General features: G+C 42.9%; 1 protein-coding gene across 3 annotated transcripts in view; it reads right to left on the bottom strand.

Moving 5' to 3' along the window:
- Positions 1–18,940, bottom strand: part of GAK (cyclin G associated kinase) — a 70,395-nt gene extending 51,455 nt beyond the window's left edge. For 2 of the 3 annotated variants that reach the window (XM_084504955.1, XM_084504956.1), the window contains exons 1-6: positions 18,654–18,940; positions 7,043–7,104; positions 5,609–5,668; positions 3,570–3,684; positions 3,016–3,158; positions 237–362 (exon numbers count right to left, since the gene is read on the bottom strand). In XM_084504955.1, coding sequence (XP_084361081.1) covers positions 237–362; positions 3,016–3,158; positions 3,570–3,684; positions 5,609–5,668; positions 7,043–7,104; positions 18,654–18,795 — 648 coding nt within the window. In that variant the 5' untranslated portion in view covers positions 18,796–18,940. Of the gene's footprint in view, positions 1–236; positions 363–3,015; positions 3,159–3,569; positions 3,685–5,608; positions 5,669–7,042; positions 7,105–12,840; positions 13,152–18,653 lie in introns of those variants that run through there. The other variant, XM_084504957.1, reaches the window with a different exon arrangement.
- Positions 18,941–19,187: the final 247 nt, after the last annotated feature.

Below are 19,187 nucleotides of genomic sequence, written 5' to 3'. Positions count from 1 at the left end.
CCGCAGAGAGGACACTGTTCAAAATGAATCTGTGCTTACAGACACAGCTACAGAAAACAAGCTATGATTTTAACTGCAGGCAGTCTTTAAACTCTAGCAACATGAATATAAAAACAGAACTTATGAACACAACTGTAAGAATCTTCATTTGTCTTAGAAGTTCCATGAATTAACAGCAGATTAATAGCAGATAACTGAATCAACTGTCAACATTAATTACTTTAAAATAATCTCACCTCTTCTTCAACCAGTGCTCTCTTTTGTGCAGACCAGCTATAGTCAGGGTAGTAAGCTACAGTTGTAGCACTACCAAAGTCACAGAGTTTAATTGTCCCTTGGTTACTAATGAGCAGGTTTTCCACCTTCAAAAAGAAGTAGAATAATAAATTGAAGACATTCCACTTTTAAACACCAAAACACATACTTTAAATATCAACTTATTTGTACATAACAAATATAAAAAACACATGTATGGAAAATATTTCAGTCTAGCCCGGAACGTAGCTGTTTACTGGAAAACAAAGGTTTCAAACAGCACTACACTGCAATACAGACAATTTTTAAGAGGAAGCATCAAAAATGGTATAAGCATTACACATCCAAGAGAACAAGAACTAAACCCTGGGGAGAAAAACGTCATTTTATTAGTGCCCAAGGATAGGCTTGTTTTTTATATCATCACTTGCATAAGCAGTATCTTGAAATACAAATGCTTTCATTCACAGAACTGAACATTGTTAGCTCAACTGCAGTGGAGTGGAGGTTAGGACTGCTGTAGATACAAAATACAGAAGTTACCAGCAGAGAAGCAGGCTGTTGGTGGACAGCCAGAACGATGCAGCCATGACCTCATGAGCAGACAGAATCCAACTGTTAGAGGAACATGTGCTGCCTGAACATTTCATCTTCAACCCTTCCCTTTCTTAGTGCCTGAAAATCCAACCCTTCTGGACTGCTCAATGAAACTGAGAGGAAACTTAAAATGGAGAGTAAATACTGGGCAGAAGTATCACATGGTCATGTCCACAAAACTGCTAAGATACAAGTCATAAAAAGGGACCGATGTGCATTTTAACTTTTCCAACATTATGCTACCACATTCCAGATAGACAGATCTATCTTCCCTTTCCTTTTGACACTGCTGTATCTCTGGATGTCATTCTCCAAAACTTCAGTTTTCATAACATCCCACTGACCTCCCTTAGACATGTCCTTCTTCCACCATAAAATGAATTTTGACTACCCTGTAAAGATGACAGTCAGCTGTTTAAGTATCAAACTCAATAAGCAAATTGAATTCCTTTGTTGGATAACTTTTGCTCACCTCTATATACAATGAAAATGGGAGGCAATGACAAGGAGTAATCGCTTTAAACTTAAAGAAGGTAGATTTAGACTACATATTAAGAAGAAATCTTTACTGTGAGGGTGGTAAAGTAGTGGAACAGGTTGCCCAAAGAAGCTGTGGATGCCTCATCCCTGGGGGTATTCAAGGTCAGGTTGGTTGGGGCCCTGGGCAACCTGATCTAAGGATGGTGGCATCCCTGACTACGGTTAGAAATGAAGATACCCCAGAGCAGGGTGATCTTCAAGGTCCCTTCAAACAAAAAACATTCTATGATTCAATATCGAATCAAGTTTGAACACTAAAAATGGGTCCAGTAACACTGGACAAAAATCAAGATTTTGTGAACATGTTGTGCTGCATACTCTGCTGAAGGTTGCTAATAACTAAAAAAGTTTCAGCTGATTATTCAGATAGTCTCTAATAGACCCCATGACCTGTGTTATGGGAGCCAAATCCTGTAAAGATCAAATTTAGACGATTAAAATATCAGACAAGAACTGACTGTTTACCAATCACTCTTTAACTAGCTTGAACTTTCACAATTCAGTAACTAGCTGGGTTCTTCCAGTGCTGTATACATGCATTTTAACTGCAAACTTTGTCCAAAGGGATTCAGAATGTGTTATACTGAAAAGCAAGAGAAGGAAGCCACAGGAAGACAGAAACAGACACCACTATATGAAGCTGATCTTTAAGCTATACTGCAGAAACTCTATGTATCCTACTATTTTCAGTCAAAAGAGTTTAGACAGTCTTTTTGGACTGCAGCCTATTACACCTCTCCCCAAAAACACACTACCATCTCAGATCTCATTTGAAGGTAGACTCAAAACTTTTAACTTAGGGTTTTTTGTTTGTTTGTTTTTTATGCCGCAGTGCAGGCCTGCTTTCCTGAAAGTGTAGCACAGTTAAGTGATCCCCATTTGACACTTGATTATAGTAAGGTCCCTGCCTATTGCAGCACAACTGTCATTTCGTCTTGTTTTACAGCCTCTAAAATGATACCAAATTTCTGCCTCTTTCCTTATTTGATCTCTGACAGGAATTTCCCTTGACAAGAAAAAAAGCAGACCTAATTACAGCATTGGCTCAGCTATAACACACTGAAGACCTTGTATGGAACTGGCTATGTAAGACACTGTGTATCTGTAAATAGCTTTCCATCCCTTTTTGAGAGGGGAGTCTTCTTTTTTTTTTTTTAACAAGCTTTTCTAGTGGCCAGTGCATAGAGATTTCTGCCAAGATTGCAAGATCTTATTCTAGAAAGTATAACCAAAAAAGACGCATCCCAGCTTGATTAAAGTCTCTTATTTGGTATGACCTAGGAGCCTGTTTGTCAGTACTGAGAAAACCTCCTTGCCAAAACTGCAATTTGTAAGTCATAACTCTGGTTATTTTATTAAAAACAAAAAACTTTTACACTAACTTAACCAGCAAAAGATGTTATATGATTTTTTGTAACCTACCTGAACTAGCTAATAGAAAAAAATAATGCCACAAATATAAGAAAAAGATGGTACTTGCAAAGCTGCAAGTATTTCAGTGATGACCTTCATCAACAACCAGTATTCTTGGCAAGGCAATACACGTAAGCTCTATGCTCGTGACTGTCCACTGTAATTGAGCAACAGCCTTAAGAGTAAATCAGCCTTTGCACTGTAACAGACCTTTAAGTCTCTGTGGATTATAGGAGGCTTCTGTTTATGCATATGTTGCACAGCTCTGCAGGTTTGATAAAAGATCTTCAAAACTGTATCACAGGAGATGGGTCCTTTGGGTTCTACCTTCTTTAAGAATTCCACAAGCTGTCCTGTAGAAAATCACATAAATTCACATAAGCACACACAGAACAACATAAAGTCTGAAAGCCTGTCATGAATAGACACTCATCAAGAAAGGTCTACAATCTTGAGATAGAAATTCCAAAAAATGGCAAATCCACACAGACTGCAGTGCCAAGGGAAATAGCACTCCTGGGAAACATTCCTGCTGTTCCTTCCTGGACTGGTCTCAAATACAAAGAACTTCGTGATTACCCCATATTTAAGAAGATGTTAAACCATCTCAAAGAACATAACACAACTCTTATGAAAGAGGGAGCTGAATTCTAGCTCTAATGAGCTATGCTATATTTAGGATGTTTTTAGAACTAAGCCGTGAAGCAACCTGGGCAAAACAGCTGTCAGAAGTGATGTCCAGTGCTTAGAGAAAAAATGTTTACCTTTACACAACTCTGTAAGCAGAAGAAACTCTCCCTGTCCCGTGTCTGATTCTTCTTTTCCTATAGATGCAGCAGAGCAGAACTGGACAATGTTGGGATGGCCTGAAAGTTTTTTCTGGAGGTAATGTGTTTAAGGAAGAATACTGTCAAATATATTGATATTACTGTATATAGCAGTTCACAGACACCTCTTTTGAATGCTAGCTCAAAATCACAGAAGGTATTACTGCTGCACTTAAGATACTCAGCCGAACAAGTAAATCCATGTCTCAGCTGCAAAAATAGACTTCAAGGCAAGCCACTGAAAGTAACATAGCAAAAATAAAAACATCCTTGTTATTAAGGCTTCAAGGACACTGGACTTTGTAACAGCCTTAGATACTCCTTCTCTTTTTATAATGACTGCAAAGCATTAACAGAAGTGTCAGGGATACATTTTAATAATTAGATGCTTCTCTAGCCAGCTTATCAAGAAAGAGCTGTTGTATTAACATCTGCCTCTACAAGACAAGTATTAAGTCCACAATGCTTAAAATTAAGTCAGTACAATAAAGTTCAAAGTAAATAAAAGTTCTAAACGACTGGGAAACTTACCTTCTTATGAGTAATAACTCATACTAAAACTCTTGCCATTTTTCACTTACAGTTCAAATATCCAAGATATCATTTTTGAACTAACTATGTGAATAGGAGAACCACGAAAGTGATCTCAGCTCCTTCTAGTGGAGATTTACATTGCACTATGCCTACTTGTGTTGTTCCTGATGTGCATCACCCTAGCCAAACACTGAGAATCATGTCTGTGAGACAAACAAATGATTTGCAAGCTGCATTCACCAAGTCTAAAAATTAAAAAAAAAAAGAAAGACAACCTAACAGAGGTATAAAAACAAAAAGTGCAAGTTAAATCCATCAAGTTAGTATGAATCAGAAGTGCTTTTTCTTTTATCATATGCATCTCTTCAGAGCCTTTTGCTAACTACTGTGAGAAGTAGTTTCATTACATAGTTATATTATCTCAGAAAGTTAGCACAGTTAAGCCTCTTTCCCATTGTAAGTATACTTCAATGAGTGAGCTGTGAAAATACACACAAAGAATAATCACTTACTCCTGGCAAGACGCAGTCAGAGTAGCTAAAAATTGTACAGTGTTCTGGTATTCAGCTCTTTGCAAGTGTATTTTTTTCAGCAGACTGTGTCCACTTGACATTTTTGACAAACATTTCAGCAGGCATACAAAGAAACATCTTAGTAGCTTAACTTAAGATCAGTGATTTTGCATGGTAACTCAAAATGCAACTGAATATAGTAGCCAAAATCCAGCGGCATGCCACCGCTACTCACTGACTCTTGAAACAAAGTAAGGGTATTAGAGATGCTGGGATACAAGTATCAAGTCTTCTAAAGCTGAGGACTGAGAACATTACCTGGACTGAGAAATAAAACATGACAGATTGTATTATACCTAACACCTGACATCATTGGAGGTGAAAAGGATGAACACACTGATGGTTCTGCCCCTTGTTTCTGCTCCATGGATTCTACTGAAATTCCTTCCTCAAAATTCACTATTACTTTTTAAAGTAAGGTGCACCTGATGCAGAAATTAAGATATACTGACAGTAAAAGCAAGATTTTGAGTAGTCAAAAAGGCAGTAAATCCAGTGCATGTGAGGAAGTATCATTAAGATTTAAATATCATCATAAAGGTCAAAAGCTCTCTTCACGGTGGCCAGAGGACCACAAGAATGCTCAAATAAGAATTTCATTACTTGGTAGACAGAGTACATGGCAAAGTCTACACCACCTACTAAAATTATCTGTGCACATTAAATTCCTGCAACTTGAGGAACTGAGCTTATTGGAATGTCAGTGCCAGAATCACATCAAGCCAGGAATTCAGATCTTCCTCAAATGTCAGTCCTCTTAACCAGCATAAGGCATGAACAGAGACAAATCTGTAGACCAGTCTATTTCTCAGAAACGTTTCACACCAAGCAATTAAATCAAAACATTTAAATACATTCAGAAAAGGATACCATGAAACAAACTTCCTGAATGATGGCTTTATTCTTTTCTTCCTCATTAGACAACAACCTCTGTCAGAAACAAACAAAAATAACATATATTTGAGAAAATACCAGAAAAACAATGCATACTGTTTTTATGTATTTTATTTTTCAGAACACAAAGGATAAGCTAGAGTCAAAACCTTAAGGAACTGCAATGGGGCAGTAAGCAGAGCAGGGCTTTTGCACATTTGGACATACTGCGACAAACGTAATGGTAAATTTTCCAACTACTTGTACTGATCATGTTTAGGTACAAATAAGCAGTGGTAACCTCTGACACTTGTAAACATACTGCTCTGACAGTCTTCTGCTGTATACAGCACTGCAGTCTCCTGATTCCAGCACTGCATACTGACAAGTAAAGATTCATCTTATGTCTCAAGAAAATACGATTAACGTTTACTACACCTTAATTAGTCAAGTTTTTTGTCCAAAGAGGTAGCTCAACCTCTTCTAGGTACCTGAGTAATGAGCAACAAAAACAAGCACTACTATTCTGAGTACTGTTTGGACCTGGAGTCAACATTTGAATAGGACTAACCTGAGCCTTTGCTACTTCTAGTTCAACAAAACTACAGAAGTACAGTAATGGTTCACTTTTTTTAACCTACATGACATTTTGAATGTCGTGACCACATACTACGGTAACAAAGCATGCAACTAAAGCATGCTTTATGGTCACAAGCTTTGTTATGTAAGATGTGGTAGGGAAAAAAAACAACAGAGCAAGTCATTTTCAGTTGTGTAATGCCACCTTACTGCTCCCAACTCTTGCACTACTACCCTTTTCCCCTTCCTCCCCAAGACAGAGATCTCCTTTCTGATACAGGCACAGAACATCCCTACTCCAAGACTTAAGTCATTTTGTAGGAAACAAGTGACAAGTGTGATTTTTTCCAGCAACGTATGACAGAGTAAATGATTTCATTTTATTGTCCTCCCCACAACACTTGTTTGTTAGCTGTCAAATGATTATTTTAAGCCTTCAGAACATGAGAATCCAGAGGAGCATCTCTGAAAAGTGCACTGCTGAATGGGTGAAAGTATGGAACATTTTAAATATTTTTATTTTAATATGAAAATGTTCCAAGTTCTTTATATCCACGCAACAAAACCCCAGGGCAGAGTCATGAACTTCTACATAAGGCCCAAATAAAATAAGGCACACAGCACTATTACTTAATACAGTAACTCCTGTTTTTGTTATGTAAGTATAAAATGCAGGGTCCTAAGATTAATGACAGTTCTAAATATGGGTATAGTGCAGTACGAACACCACTGTATCATTCTGGATTTTTCCAAACGCCTTGTTCAGTGGAATATATCAAGAAATAACTATCATCCTAAAGTATTAGGGAAAGATGGACGTTGCAAACCTGTAGTTAAATAAATTCATTTTACCTTTAAAGCATATTCTTTGCCACTTCCAAGATCCTGAGCTTCGTAGACAAAAGCAAAACCACCTGCAAGACAAAGACATGTTAAGTCAGTTTTAATTTTCAGCATTCAGATAAACCAATTTTTAAATTCACACATCAGCTTGGTTAGAATAAAGAAGCTTTACTGAATGTAAGTATACGTGTTTTCTGGTGCCAATAGTATACATAAGCTACATACAAGAGCTGATATATTCTTGACAGTACTTGCTTTCTTTTGCAGGTGTCTTTTGCCCCACCAGCTTTGTAGATGTTCTGCGTTTTGTTAGTATGCACATGTGGATTTATTTATTTTTTTTTTTCCAAATGCAAGCACAGATAAAACGAACATTTGCTACAGCCTATATACTGAATGATTTTAATTAAAACTATTATTGTTTGCTTATTTGTTTTTATTATTAGTCTTGCCATAAAAAGAAAAAAAAAAAAAAAAACAACAACAAAAAACACAAGGTAGTTTAAAATTTTAAATACATATCTCTTTGTATGTTTAGGATAACTACCATTCAGTGTTCGTATTAAAAGCCCAAAGCATTTTCAAGCACTGAAGCACACATTTCCTCTACCACATAAAGTATGATGTTGTCACTTATCTGAAATTTAATCATTCCTTATACCATTTCTATTTTTCCTGTGAATATCTTCCTCAGGGTTACATTAACAGTATGGTTGCACACTCGCTCTCCACCTATTGCAGCAAACACCTGGTGGACTCACAGCCAACCACAGCAAGTGACAAACTTGAGCTGAGTTGCCTTTCTACACCATTAGTATAAATTCTATTCTCATTCGAATACCTAGGGACATCCTCTCCAGAAGTAATTTGGAAAATAAGCCCAGATGTCAGTGACCTAGAAAATTTCACTGGTCAAAAGGTCTAAGAGAACAGGGTAAGGAATAAAAATGTCAAGCAAGAAATAAGCTGACAAGGCACTTTTTAAAAGATGCATGATCCAAATAACTGGTTATACTAGCGCCCAGTACCTTTTCTCTATGGACAAGGAACATTAACATGAGGCTGAAGCAAACACTTACGTGCCTCATGCAATTCAATGAGATTGAAGGCTTTTCAAGAAGTACCCTCAAAAGTGTCACATGGCAATCAGCCATCACGTACTCACTTTTTAAACTCCACAACTCCCAAATGTTACCACCAACATATCCTGTTACTGTGCCATAAGCAGCAACAGCAAAATCTGAATGAATCACAGGCTCCCTGATACTCAGTTCTTTTACAGTACAATTTTATGCAGAAACCACAAAACCAAAACCCCAGTAGCAAGGAGAACAAGATAAAGAGCAACTACAGCACTAAAGAAGAGTGGAAGTATCAATGGTATCAAAGAGGACAGACGGTACCCCCTGCCAGAGTACTTCAGTCCTCCCTTACAGGCCTGCTTTGTGTTTATCCATTTATTTTGATCCTTTTCCTAAAAGCAGGTTTGCTGCTTTCCACATGCCCTCAGTACAAGTGTTCTGGTTGGCAACTGCGATCACCTGAATTTGGGATGCTGATGGGGGCAGGGGCTGGAGACAGAATGAAGTGCATGCCACCATCCTCGTGTACGACCTGACGAGGTTTTGGCTCCTTTCTGAACGAGAACATAGGCAATAAAACCACAGCCGATCAGCTACGACTGCTGCTTACAGATTTCATAGCACTAGTGAAACAAGCAAGGTAATCCACAGGCCATCCCTGGACTGAAGCTAGGTGCTGGGAAGCCACAGCCCATACTCAGTTTCCCCTACCAGTTCCCTGCTCACAGCACGAGGCATGACCCAGGGTTCAGAGCCCACCCTTGCAGTCAGTAGGCCACATACACCAGGCACCATGCTGCAGTGGTACTGCCTCCACACCTCTCTTCTACACAGGCCTCACAGGGAAAGTACTGCTGGACCTGCAGAAGAAAGTCTTTGCATGCGTCTTGATAAATATCTCCTGGCCTTATTCTAACAGCCCTGCAAACGGCACATTGAAAAAATGCATGCTTTAGTTTACAAAGCTGGGGTCTTCTAATAGCACCGTTTTCTACTACAGAAAGTTACCATGCAGTTTTCTGGACGGGACTCAAGTGCCAAATGGTGACAGTGGCACCCCAGGTGACTGAAGTGTTACTTTGCATGCTCAGCTGCACCGGGTACACTGGCAAGTGTTCTCTGAGTGCTGAAATGGGGTCAGTCCAAATGTATTTCAAGCACACACCTCTCTTAACACCGCCACAAACACCAATGTCCATGCATCTACACAGACGCACTCCAAAATACAGCTTATGCTTCACCCAAAATCATAAAATGATGCCTTCGGATTTGCACAGGTGACAGAATCAATACATCAGAACTAACTCACATTAAACAGTAAATCGAAAGAAGCAACTTGATTAAAATATTGATAGCTTGAGGGTATACAAATAGTTTAAAGGAAACACTTATTTCAGTAATTATACCAGAAATCAAGTGCAGCAATGCTAAATACATTAAGTACACTGCACTTTTCAGAACCCCAAACAAAAGCCAGCCAGCTGGTATTATGCTTGGTTAAATTCTCTTTACCATGCTGTGGTGGTTTTACCGTGCTGGGCAGCTAAACCCTACAACCGCTCTCTCACTCCCCCTCTTTTAGATGAGGAGGGGGACAAGTAAAGCAAAGAACAACTCACGGGTTGAGATAAGGATAATTTAATTAAAGGGAAATAATAACAACAATTAAATAAAGACTACCATGAACTAAACAATTTAACTAAGGGGAAATAAAAAGGGAAAGGGGAAAAGGGAGGAAAACAAACAAACAAAATAAATGAAGGCTATATGGAAGTGCAGAGGAAAGAAATTACTCTCTACTTCCCACAAATGAGCGATGATTGACCACGTCCTTGAAGCAAGGCCTCAACGCACGCAGCCGGTGTTCCAGAGGAGGACCGACGTTTTCCCAACGAGAGCCCACCCCTCCCCTCTTCTTCCTGTTTCCACCTTTTATTGCTGAGTGTGACACCACATGGTATGGAATATCCCTTGGATTGGTTTAGGTCAGCTGCCCTAGTGATGTTTCTCTCCTCACTTTTTGCCCACCCCCTAGGAGGGTTAGAGAAAGGCCCAATGCGGTGCCACTGCTGCTCAGCAGTAGACACAACACTGGTGTGGTAACACTGCTGTTCCAGCTACAAGTGCAGAGCACAGCACTGTATGGGCTGCTGCCGGGAAAGTTAACGTCCCAGCCAGACCCAGTACACATGCCCATTTAATAAATAAAGTGCCTTTCACTGCTGCAGGGCTTAATCTGATCCTTTACAGCTACATGCCTGTCAAACACCAATTTTAAGTTTCTCATTCAGTTATTTCGTTCTGTTTCACCTGAACACAGTTTGGTTCCATACAGTATTATCTATCCACTCTTACTGCAGTAGTACAGCTGATACTAATTTTATGTCTATAGATTTTCTGGGAAACAAAAAGTCTGGTGAGAAGTTGTGAAGCTACTTATTTACTTGGTCCAGCCACCTATTTTCGATAAAAGCAATTATTTTCAAAAATAAAAAAGACAAAATGCGTCCTACTGCTTCACTACTAGAAGCAGTTTTATTTAGAATTTGGTACTAGCTTCCTTGTAGAGCTAGCCTGTTCAAGCAGTTTAAACATACCCTGAATAGAAACAACTTCACTGGCTAAACTTCTTTGCCACGACCAAGACAGTAAGTAATACGATTTGCAAAAATAAAAAAAAAAAAAAAGCAGGTTCATCTGTGTAGCGCTTTCACCCTGCTCTGCTGGGTAGCTGAACTTCCCCACAACTTCTTTCTCTCTCCCTCCACAAAGGGAACGGGGAAGAAAATACAATGGCAAAGGGCTCAGGGGGTAAGATAAGGATGGGGAGATCACTCAACAACTACCGTCACGGGTAAAACAGACTCAGCATGAGGGAGGTTATAACAATTTCTTGCCTATCACTAGCAGATTAGAACAGTGAGAACTAAAAGCAAACCAAAAAACACCTTCCCTCCATCCACCCTCCTCCACCTCCTCCCTTGGGAACGGGGGCTGTAGTGCTTCGTCTCTGAGCCTGCAGGGGCTGCCCACAGGCAGCAGCTCCTCAAGCACTGCTCCCACACGGCTCTGTCCCACGGGGCCCATCCATCCATCCCCCAGGAGCAAACTGCTCCAGCACGGGTCCCCCACGGGTGGGGGCAGCTCCCCCCAGACCCCCTGCTCCACGTGGGCTCCTCTCCATGGGCTGCAGCTCCGGCCCGGGGCCTGCTCCTGCGGGGGCTCTCCATGGGCCGCAGCCTCCTCCAGGCCACATCCACCTACTCTCTGGGCTTTTTTCCCTTTTGTTATATCTGCTCTCCCAGAGGCCCACCCAGCATCACTCCCTGGCTCAGCTCTGGCCAGCAGCAGGTCCCTTTTGGAGCAGCTGGAGCTGGCTCTGCTCTGACACGGGGCAGCTGCTGGGCTCTGCTCACAGAGGCCACCCCTGCAGCCCCCTGCTACCAAACCCTTGCCACAAAATAAATAAATAAATAAATTCATTCCACCCCTTGCCTCAATGAAAAGCATATTTAAGAGTGATCACAACACACTCTTACTCCACAATCAATGTTCATGAAGTTCACATACATCAAAAAGAATTCCCCACACCAAAATAAATGTAAGATCAACACAACACCAGCAAAGTGGACAATTTACACACGCTCCACCCCTCGTCCTTTCACCACAGTACTGAAACGCATTCCTCACAATTATTACTGAAGTTCTTCTCAACTATTACATTAATAAACAACATCCAGCCCCTGTTTTGACTGTTACTTCTCTCAATTATCATCCTTATCTCAACCTTCCGGAGCCCCACATTTGGAGCCTTTTTGGGCACCAGCAAGGACTGTGTTGGCTGTACCCTGCTGAGCAGCTGAAATCCACCACAGCCGCTCCCCCACTGCCCCTCCTCAAAGAAAAAGGGGGAGAAAATAGGAGGGGAAGGGCCCAGGGGTTGAGACAAGGACAGGGAGAACACTCACCACTGATCTTCATGGGGCAAACAACACAACCTACCCAACTATATCCACACCAGGGATTTCCCTGTCAGTCGTGTCAGCCAAGGACCACGTCCCTGCACCAACATACCTGGATAAGCAAACACCTCCACTGCAGACCAACTGATGCAAACGAGGAAATGAAAGTTAAGGACAGAAGGACTACTTCAGTTTCTTTCCTAGGGGTGCAGAAAGGAGTTTTGTTTTGGGTGGTTTCACTCATCACTTCCACTCCTGCAAACATACGTAGATATTTTTTTTTAAGCCAGTTTTCTGAGGTTTTTCATATCAGCAAAATAATTGTAGGATTTCTCCATACAGGTTACCTGTGTGTATGTATATACACACACACACACACACACATCCAAGCTCGTGCCCCAAGGAACAAAATTTACAGTCTTGAGGCATTTCAGTCCCATTTCTAGAATGCAGACAGAGCTTCCAAAAAGTCCTCAGACCGTTTTGTCACAGAAACCACCACAGAACAAAACTGGTTTTCTTCATCTTCTGTAGGCACAAACTCAGCTGTAGGAGGCACGCTACACAAAGCACTATGCCCACGCATGAAAACAGAGTAGCCAAGTACGACAGCCAGTCCTGGAACCAGCCTGCCCCACGTACCACGACCAGAGCACAGAGCTTACCAGCCTCACCTCCCGGTCCACACTGCCACTGCCTTCTGACTTGCTTTGCATTGGGAACTAGCCTTACCTCTCTGGTGTTAGTAACTAGCACTCTGTACCTGTCCTTACACCACCACAACCCGAGTGCAATGCTGCTGCCAGTTTTCCCATCATCCTCTTACAGAGCTGAGAAGACCCTTTCATTTCCAACAAAGAGATCTGCCTTCTCCTCCAAGTTAAACCTTGGCACCTCATAGTATCAACTAAGTTCACTGCGCTACAAGCCTACAGGGATGTAAAACTTCTTTTCTTTTTGATTAGGTTTCTGTTTTTCCTGCCCTCACTGATCTTCACAGAAACCATTTCGGTGAAATGACTGCTCCGCTTCTTGGTGGCTAGGGCGGCATGAAATCTGAAGGGATATCAACCACAGCATAAAACTGCGTGCTGCTGTAACGCCTTGTTTCTCTACACGCTTAGCTAGTCATGAGAAAGAGATGACGTGGATAACTTCCTGTTTTTAAGTACTTGGTGTGACTTGTCCGCTCCCCTCCCAAACACTGACCAAATTTCTTTCTACTTCTATCCCGCGTTGCTCACATTTTGATTATAGCTCAGTTGAAACACACTAATTGTAGCGTGGACTACAAGCTACATTGCACCCTACCTTAAAGCAGGCAGATGCTTTTCTAAAGGAGTAGAAGCAACACCCTTGATCAAAAAGGGAGAGATACTGTGTTATCATTGCCAAGCACTGATAAGCACTTCAAGTCCAGTCATAAATTTGTGTTAACTGCAAAGTCCTAATGACAGGAAGAAACAACCCCAGAGGTGAAGTATGCTGAAAGATCGGGAGTTTTTCCCCAGAGCCTCGAGAACTGGAGAAGTAGAGCACTGAAACATTCACTGCTCCCCTGCAAGCATGAACCTAAGAAACGAGCTTTGAACAACAAACAGTATTGCCATGCTTCATGCTGAAAAATCCTCTCTATACCTGCAGTAAAGGGAGCGTGAACCAGAAAGCTACTACGTCAGGGTGCTTGGGCTCTTCCTTAGCGAGTCTGACTTTGTTTCCTGCTTCTGAGCAGTCTGCCTCACACGGTTTGCAGAGCTGCCAGTTCATCCTTTACATCACGGCTGTTGCAACTGCCCTTTGATACGATGCGAGCTCTCCTCCCTCCATAGCAAATCCATCTACCTGCCAGCAAATCAAATTAACTATACCCCCCAAAACAGTTCATTGTGACTCTGCTGGCCAAAGTTTATGCATTATATCTATCCAGCATTTAATTACATCGCCACCCTCTCTTCCCTCAGAGGGCGGTGAGGCCCTGGCACAGGCTGCCCAGAGAAGCTGTGGATGCCCCATCCCTGGAGGTGTTCAAGGCCAGGCTGGATGGGGCTTTGGGCAACCTCATCGAGTGGGTGGCAGGGGGGTTGGAGCTGTGGGATCTTTAATGTCCCTTCCAAACTGAGCCGTTCTATGATTCACCATGCTGTGAATCCAGGAGCTGCAGAGACCATAAAACCATACCTCTAAACTTGGTGAACCATAATTCTGCCTGTTTACTTGCAAAATATTAATTGCATAAACTCAAAAGGTCGAAGTAGATTTTTCTCACAATGCTTTAACAATAGATACAAGTTTTATTTTGTCCTAGTACTGCTTTGAGCAAGTCACATACATGACTTCAGCTCCTGACAGCTCGTTGAACTCAGAAGGAATTTAGGCCTGTAGCCTGTACTGCTACTTTTTTCATTAAGGAATGGTTCTTTCTTCAGTGATTTTTCTAAACTCAGCTCCAAGTCGCAGTGATGCAGAACTTGTGTCACCATGGTTCTGTTCCATGGTCTTATTCTTCTGCCCATACTTGTTACTTAAAGAAACCTTAATAGATCAGTAGACATAAATGCTACAGAACTTCCTTGTTCCCTGCTCCTCAAAAAGCTGCACACTTCATTTATTCTCAGTTGTTGTCTCCTATGTAAAACAACCAGCAAAAACACTTTAAAGTTATTAAATGTACAACAAGGAAACAGAAGTATTTTTTCCCTTAAATCCAGATAAATTTAAAAAAAACACAAATGAGATATTTCAGGGAATTTCCTTCCATACAACTCATCAATTATGATTTTCCTTGGCTTTTTCCAGCAAGTGGGAAATCTACCACCACAACGTGAAACTTCACTCCAGCAGCAGCACAGTTGGACAAGCATATCAAGGGGAAGTCTTATTTACAAAATGCCACGGTGTTGAGAGGAAAATTCTGTGTTAAAAAGAATAAGGACTAGTATTGATACTAACCTATATCAAAAAGCCTTAAAGACTTGAGCGTGCCAGAAGTCACATTCCTGACCTCCACTGGAGGAAAAAAAAATTGCACATCTCTCAAAGTGTTTCTTTCTAATCTGAGGGACAAGTTTTACTAAAACTTCATGTCTTTGCCTTCTCATCACAGCATCTGGAAGAAAAATAAGGCTAAAATAAGGCTAAATAGCGTGTTATAAAATTGTAATTTAGATAAAGTGTTGGAGAAGTTCTGCTGCTTTGCCTAGTACCTCTGTACAGCGTGAAAAGCAGTTTTCTCCAACTTCTCTCAGCTGTCCCATGCATGGATCAGTACTACAGAGTCTGCATTTCATGAGACATGAAGAGGAGCCAGGCACCCCCAACCTGCTCATTAGGCTGTTAAAGGGAACAGTGAACTCTCCTTCTTCACTGACAGTTCATTAGTGGATATAAAAATCCCTGATTGTTACGCAAGAGAACTTTATGGGCACTGAAACCCCAATTCCATCATTTATGCCTAGGTTTTGCTCCTCATCTGTCAGACCAAGGAGTACCCAGCTAACACAAGTCTTCAAACACATTACAATAAACCTACACAAGCAGGCTGCATATTTCTCAATAGACTTTGAGGAACAAGCGCTGCTAATTCCATGCCATCAGCTCCTCCCAGTGACAAGGCCTTGAGTTGCTTTGTGTAAAATCTTTAAGTTTGAACCAGGATACCACTGCCCCAGTTCATACAGAAATCAACAACTTCATCTATACTTCACAGAACAGCAATTACACTCTCAAGAGTAAAGAGGAAACCATAAGGGTTAATCAATCCGCAGCTGAATTACCTGTTGACAAAGACAAAAACTATATTTAAACAGTAATTATGTCATAAAAAGTTTTTCTTGATGCAATCATCTCTAGCACGGATTTCAAAAAAAAAAAAACTCAAACACAAAGCATTTCAAAATAAGTAATTGAAAGCACTAATAGAGACCTATTTTCTGTCTGGTTTATCTCACTTATCTTACCAGAAGAATCCTCAAAACTTCTTAAAGATTAATTCTCCATTACTGTGATCTCTGTTCCAGAAAATTTAACAAAGCTGAAATCGCAAATACGGAATTATCAACAGTGCCCTATTTAACCTGTAAGACTCGAGAGCCGTTCTCAAGAAGCAAATTAACATCTCACTAGCCATAAAGTACTTGTAGGAAAATTACATTATCTGCTGAGTGGCAGTAGGAACTACTAGCAAACTCCCTGCCAACTGATTTTTAACACGCTATGAAAACCTTTAAAAATGTTACCTGATTTAATCAAACACTTAACATAATACTTGCAGAATAAGCTTATTTTTTTCAACCTTACAAGAGATTGAAAGGTATCATAGAGGTTTCACAGATCAACTCAAGCTTTTGCTTACTGTTATGGGACACCCTCAAGCTCTCTATACCTACTGTATTTTCACTTCGTCAATGAGATACATAAATTTATGAATGACTCTGTTTCTGCTACCCTATGATACTTTGTAATGCTAATCAACAGGCTCTGTTCACACCAATTAAAGTGTCACCGCTAACTGCTTTTTACAGAACAGGCTCACTAGAAACATTCATGGAAGAACATAATATTTAAAGACTGCCATCTCTCAGGAGCACGAATTAAGAACTTTCTAAGGACTACTGCTCAGCCTGCTCCAGTCCCCTGCTCCCTCCCACCCTTACAAGGTATAATGTGCCAGCGTATCGATAGTCATATCATCAGCTCAGCAGTCTCCATCCCTCAGCTATCCAGCACAGGCTGACACAAGGATCCTGAACATAGGGGGAGGACACTCCAGAAGACCAAACGAAGAAGCGAAAAGTCATAAAAGAAGCAAAAGCATAAAAAATTGTGCATGCTGTTCATGTGAACAGCAAGGGATCTGACAGATTGCAGTCGAAGCCACCATCACCTAACACCATCTACAGAGTTCTCTGTCTCGTGTAGCTAGACTGCATGTGTGCAGGCTCCCTGGTACAAGGAGATGCCCACACAGTAAGGGAGACAAGTACAAAATACTTGCCTGGCAAGTGACTTGCACGCATACAAAAGAGCAAGAAGTTGCCTTCACTCACCTTTACTAACTAGGCAAGTAACCTAGTGGAAGGAGAACTTTGCAGCAGCATGAGCACCTAACTGGAAGACCCCAAAGAACCATGACAGCTGCTGAAGCCAGCATCACATGAAAGGCAAGCAGGGATTAAATGTCAAGGCACTGAACCATTACCTCTAAAATTTCTTAGCTGCAGCGAGCAATTGAAAAGTCAAAGCCGAAGACACAGCAGACTACTCCAGAAGCACTCAGTCCATCCCCTGAAACACTTAATCTGTTCAAGCATCTGCTCATCCTCTGTGTGGAGGTCGTATCAGTGCAAGGGATCTTCGCCTGCCTGTCCTCCCCACATTGTTCTCACAGTCCTGCCGCAGCACACCACATTTTCAGTCAGCCCCGTCCTGCTCTTAGGGTGGTATCTCTGCAAAATGAGTCAGGGAAACAGACCTGCACAAACTGTGTAGCTAGTGTCCCAGCTCGAAACATGGGCACACAGGTATCGGCACCAACACGGGCAGGCAGCACAGCGCTGATCTGGACAGAGCTGCGGGGCGCAATAACCACCAAACTTACCCTGCCTGCCACAATACTTTGCAACCCACAGACGCTGCTCACATCAATTAAAATCAAAGGAGACCATACAATCTTATAGAAAAGGCCGCTTCTCTGTCTTGGCAGTACACGCACATCTCACCACAGACTTGAAATCTAAATTGAGAAAGCAGCCCTTGAATTCTAGCGGGGAACCTGGCATGAAAGAACTCACTTGAAAATGAACAGATTTTCGGTTTGTTGAGCATGGAGAAGGCTGCTCTTCAGAACACTTACGCAAGCACTTGCAAGAAAGCGTCGAGCACAGGTTCAGAGCTGGAGGAAAAACGGTATCGGCAACAAATCAAAGTGGTGAGTTTAAGGCAGAGCCACTCCTCTTTCAAGTCCGAAGATGGCAGAAGTGGCAGGAACTTTTCAGACACCCTGTAGCTCCAAGCTTAACTGAACGAACTATGGTTTATAATGAAAACCTTGTGGCTTTTTTTGTGGGGTGGGGTGGGTTCCTCTCACCCCCCCCTTTTTATTTCTTTTTTAAGATAGTGACTAATTGAGCAGGTGTCTTCAAGCGCCTGTTCTAGGAGCAGTGTACCAAGATGTTCAGGTGTCAGCACAGGCTCACTGTAGCAAACTGCACCCGGGCGAACAGCGATTATACCTACGGGTTGCTTTGGGTCAGCGGCGTTGCCTAGCCTCACTCCGTGCCACCAGCAAGCTGTGGGCGCCTATTTCAATCAAAGGGAACGCAAGAAGCACAGCCGTAACGCGGACACAGACACGCTTGGAAGAGCCCTCCAGGACCACCTGGCCCAACCACCCCCTACCACCACTGTCACCACTGAACCCTGTCCCCAAGCACCACGTCCAGCCTCTCCTTGCACACCCCCAGGGACAGTGACCCCACCACCTCCCCGGGCAACCCGTCCCAGTGCCTGACTGCTCTGTCTGAGCAGAAATGTCTCCTCACTGCCACCCCGCCCCCCCCCCCGACCCCCCGGCCGTACCCTCGGCGATGACCCTGCGGACTCGCAGCCTCATGTCGCCCATCTCCACCGTCTGCCCCACGAAGTCGTTCTGGTCGCGGCTGGCGGCCCCCAGCGAGCCGGGCCCCGCCAGGAAGTCCAGGGCGGACTGCAGCAGCGACATGGCTGCGCCACACCGCCGCCCCGGGCACGGCGGCCGCCGAGGGTCAGAAAGGGGCCGGGGGGGGGGGGGGGCAGAACGCGCGTGCGGGCGGGCGGGGGGCGCCGCCGCCGAGACACCGAGAGCGGCGGGGAACGGAGGGGGGGGGGGGAGGGCGGGGGGCGCCTCCTCAGCCACCGTACCCTCCGCTCCGGCCTGCTTCCGGGAGCGGTGCGTCACTCGTGACATCACGGAGCCGCCCCGCCGTGCGGCGAGGCCACGCCCACGAGGGGCGGGGCGCGGCTGCCCGCCCAGCCGTTGGGCGGCCGTTGGGCGGGCCGTTATGGCGGCCCCTCCCTCCCCGCGTCCCCTTGAGGCGGTGCCTCAGGGCGTGAGGTGGCGGCTGGGCGGACCGC

This window comes from Aythya ferina (genome assembly GCF_964211825.1).
Source record: "Aythya ferina genome assembly, chromosome: Z".
In the NCBI taxonomy this organism is placed as follows: domain Eukaryota; kingdom Metazoa; phylum Chordata; class Aves; order Anseriformes; family Anatidae; genus Aythya; species Aythya ferina.
The sequence above is the reverse complement of the archived record's forward strand: the minus strand, read 5'-3'. Positions and strand labels throughout refer to the sequence as shown.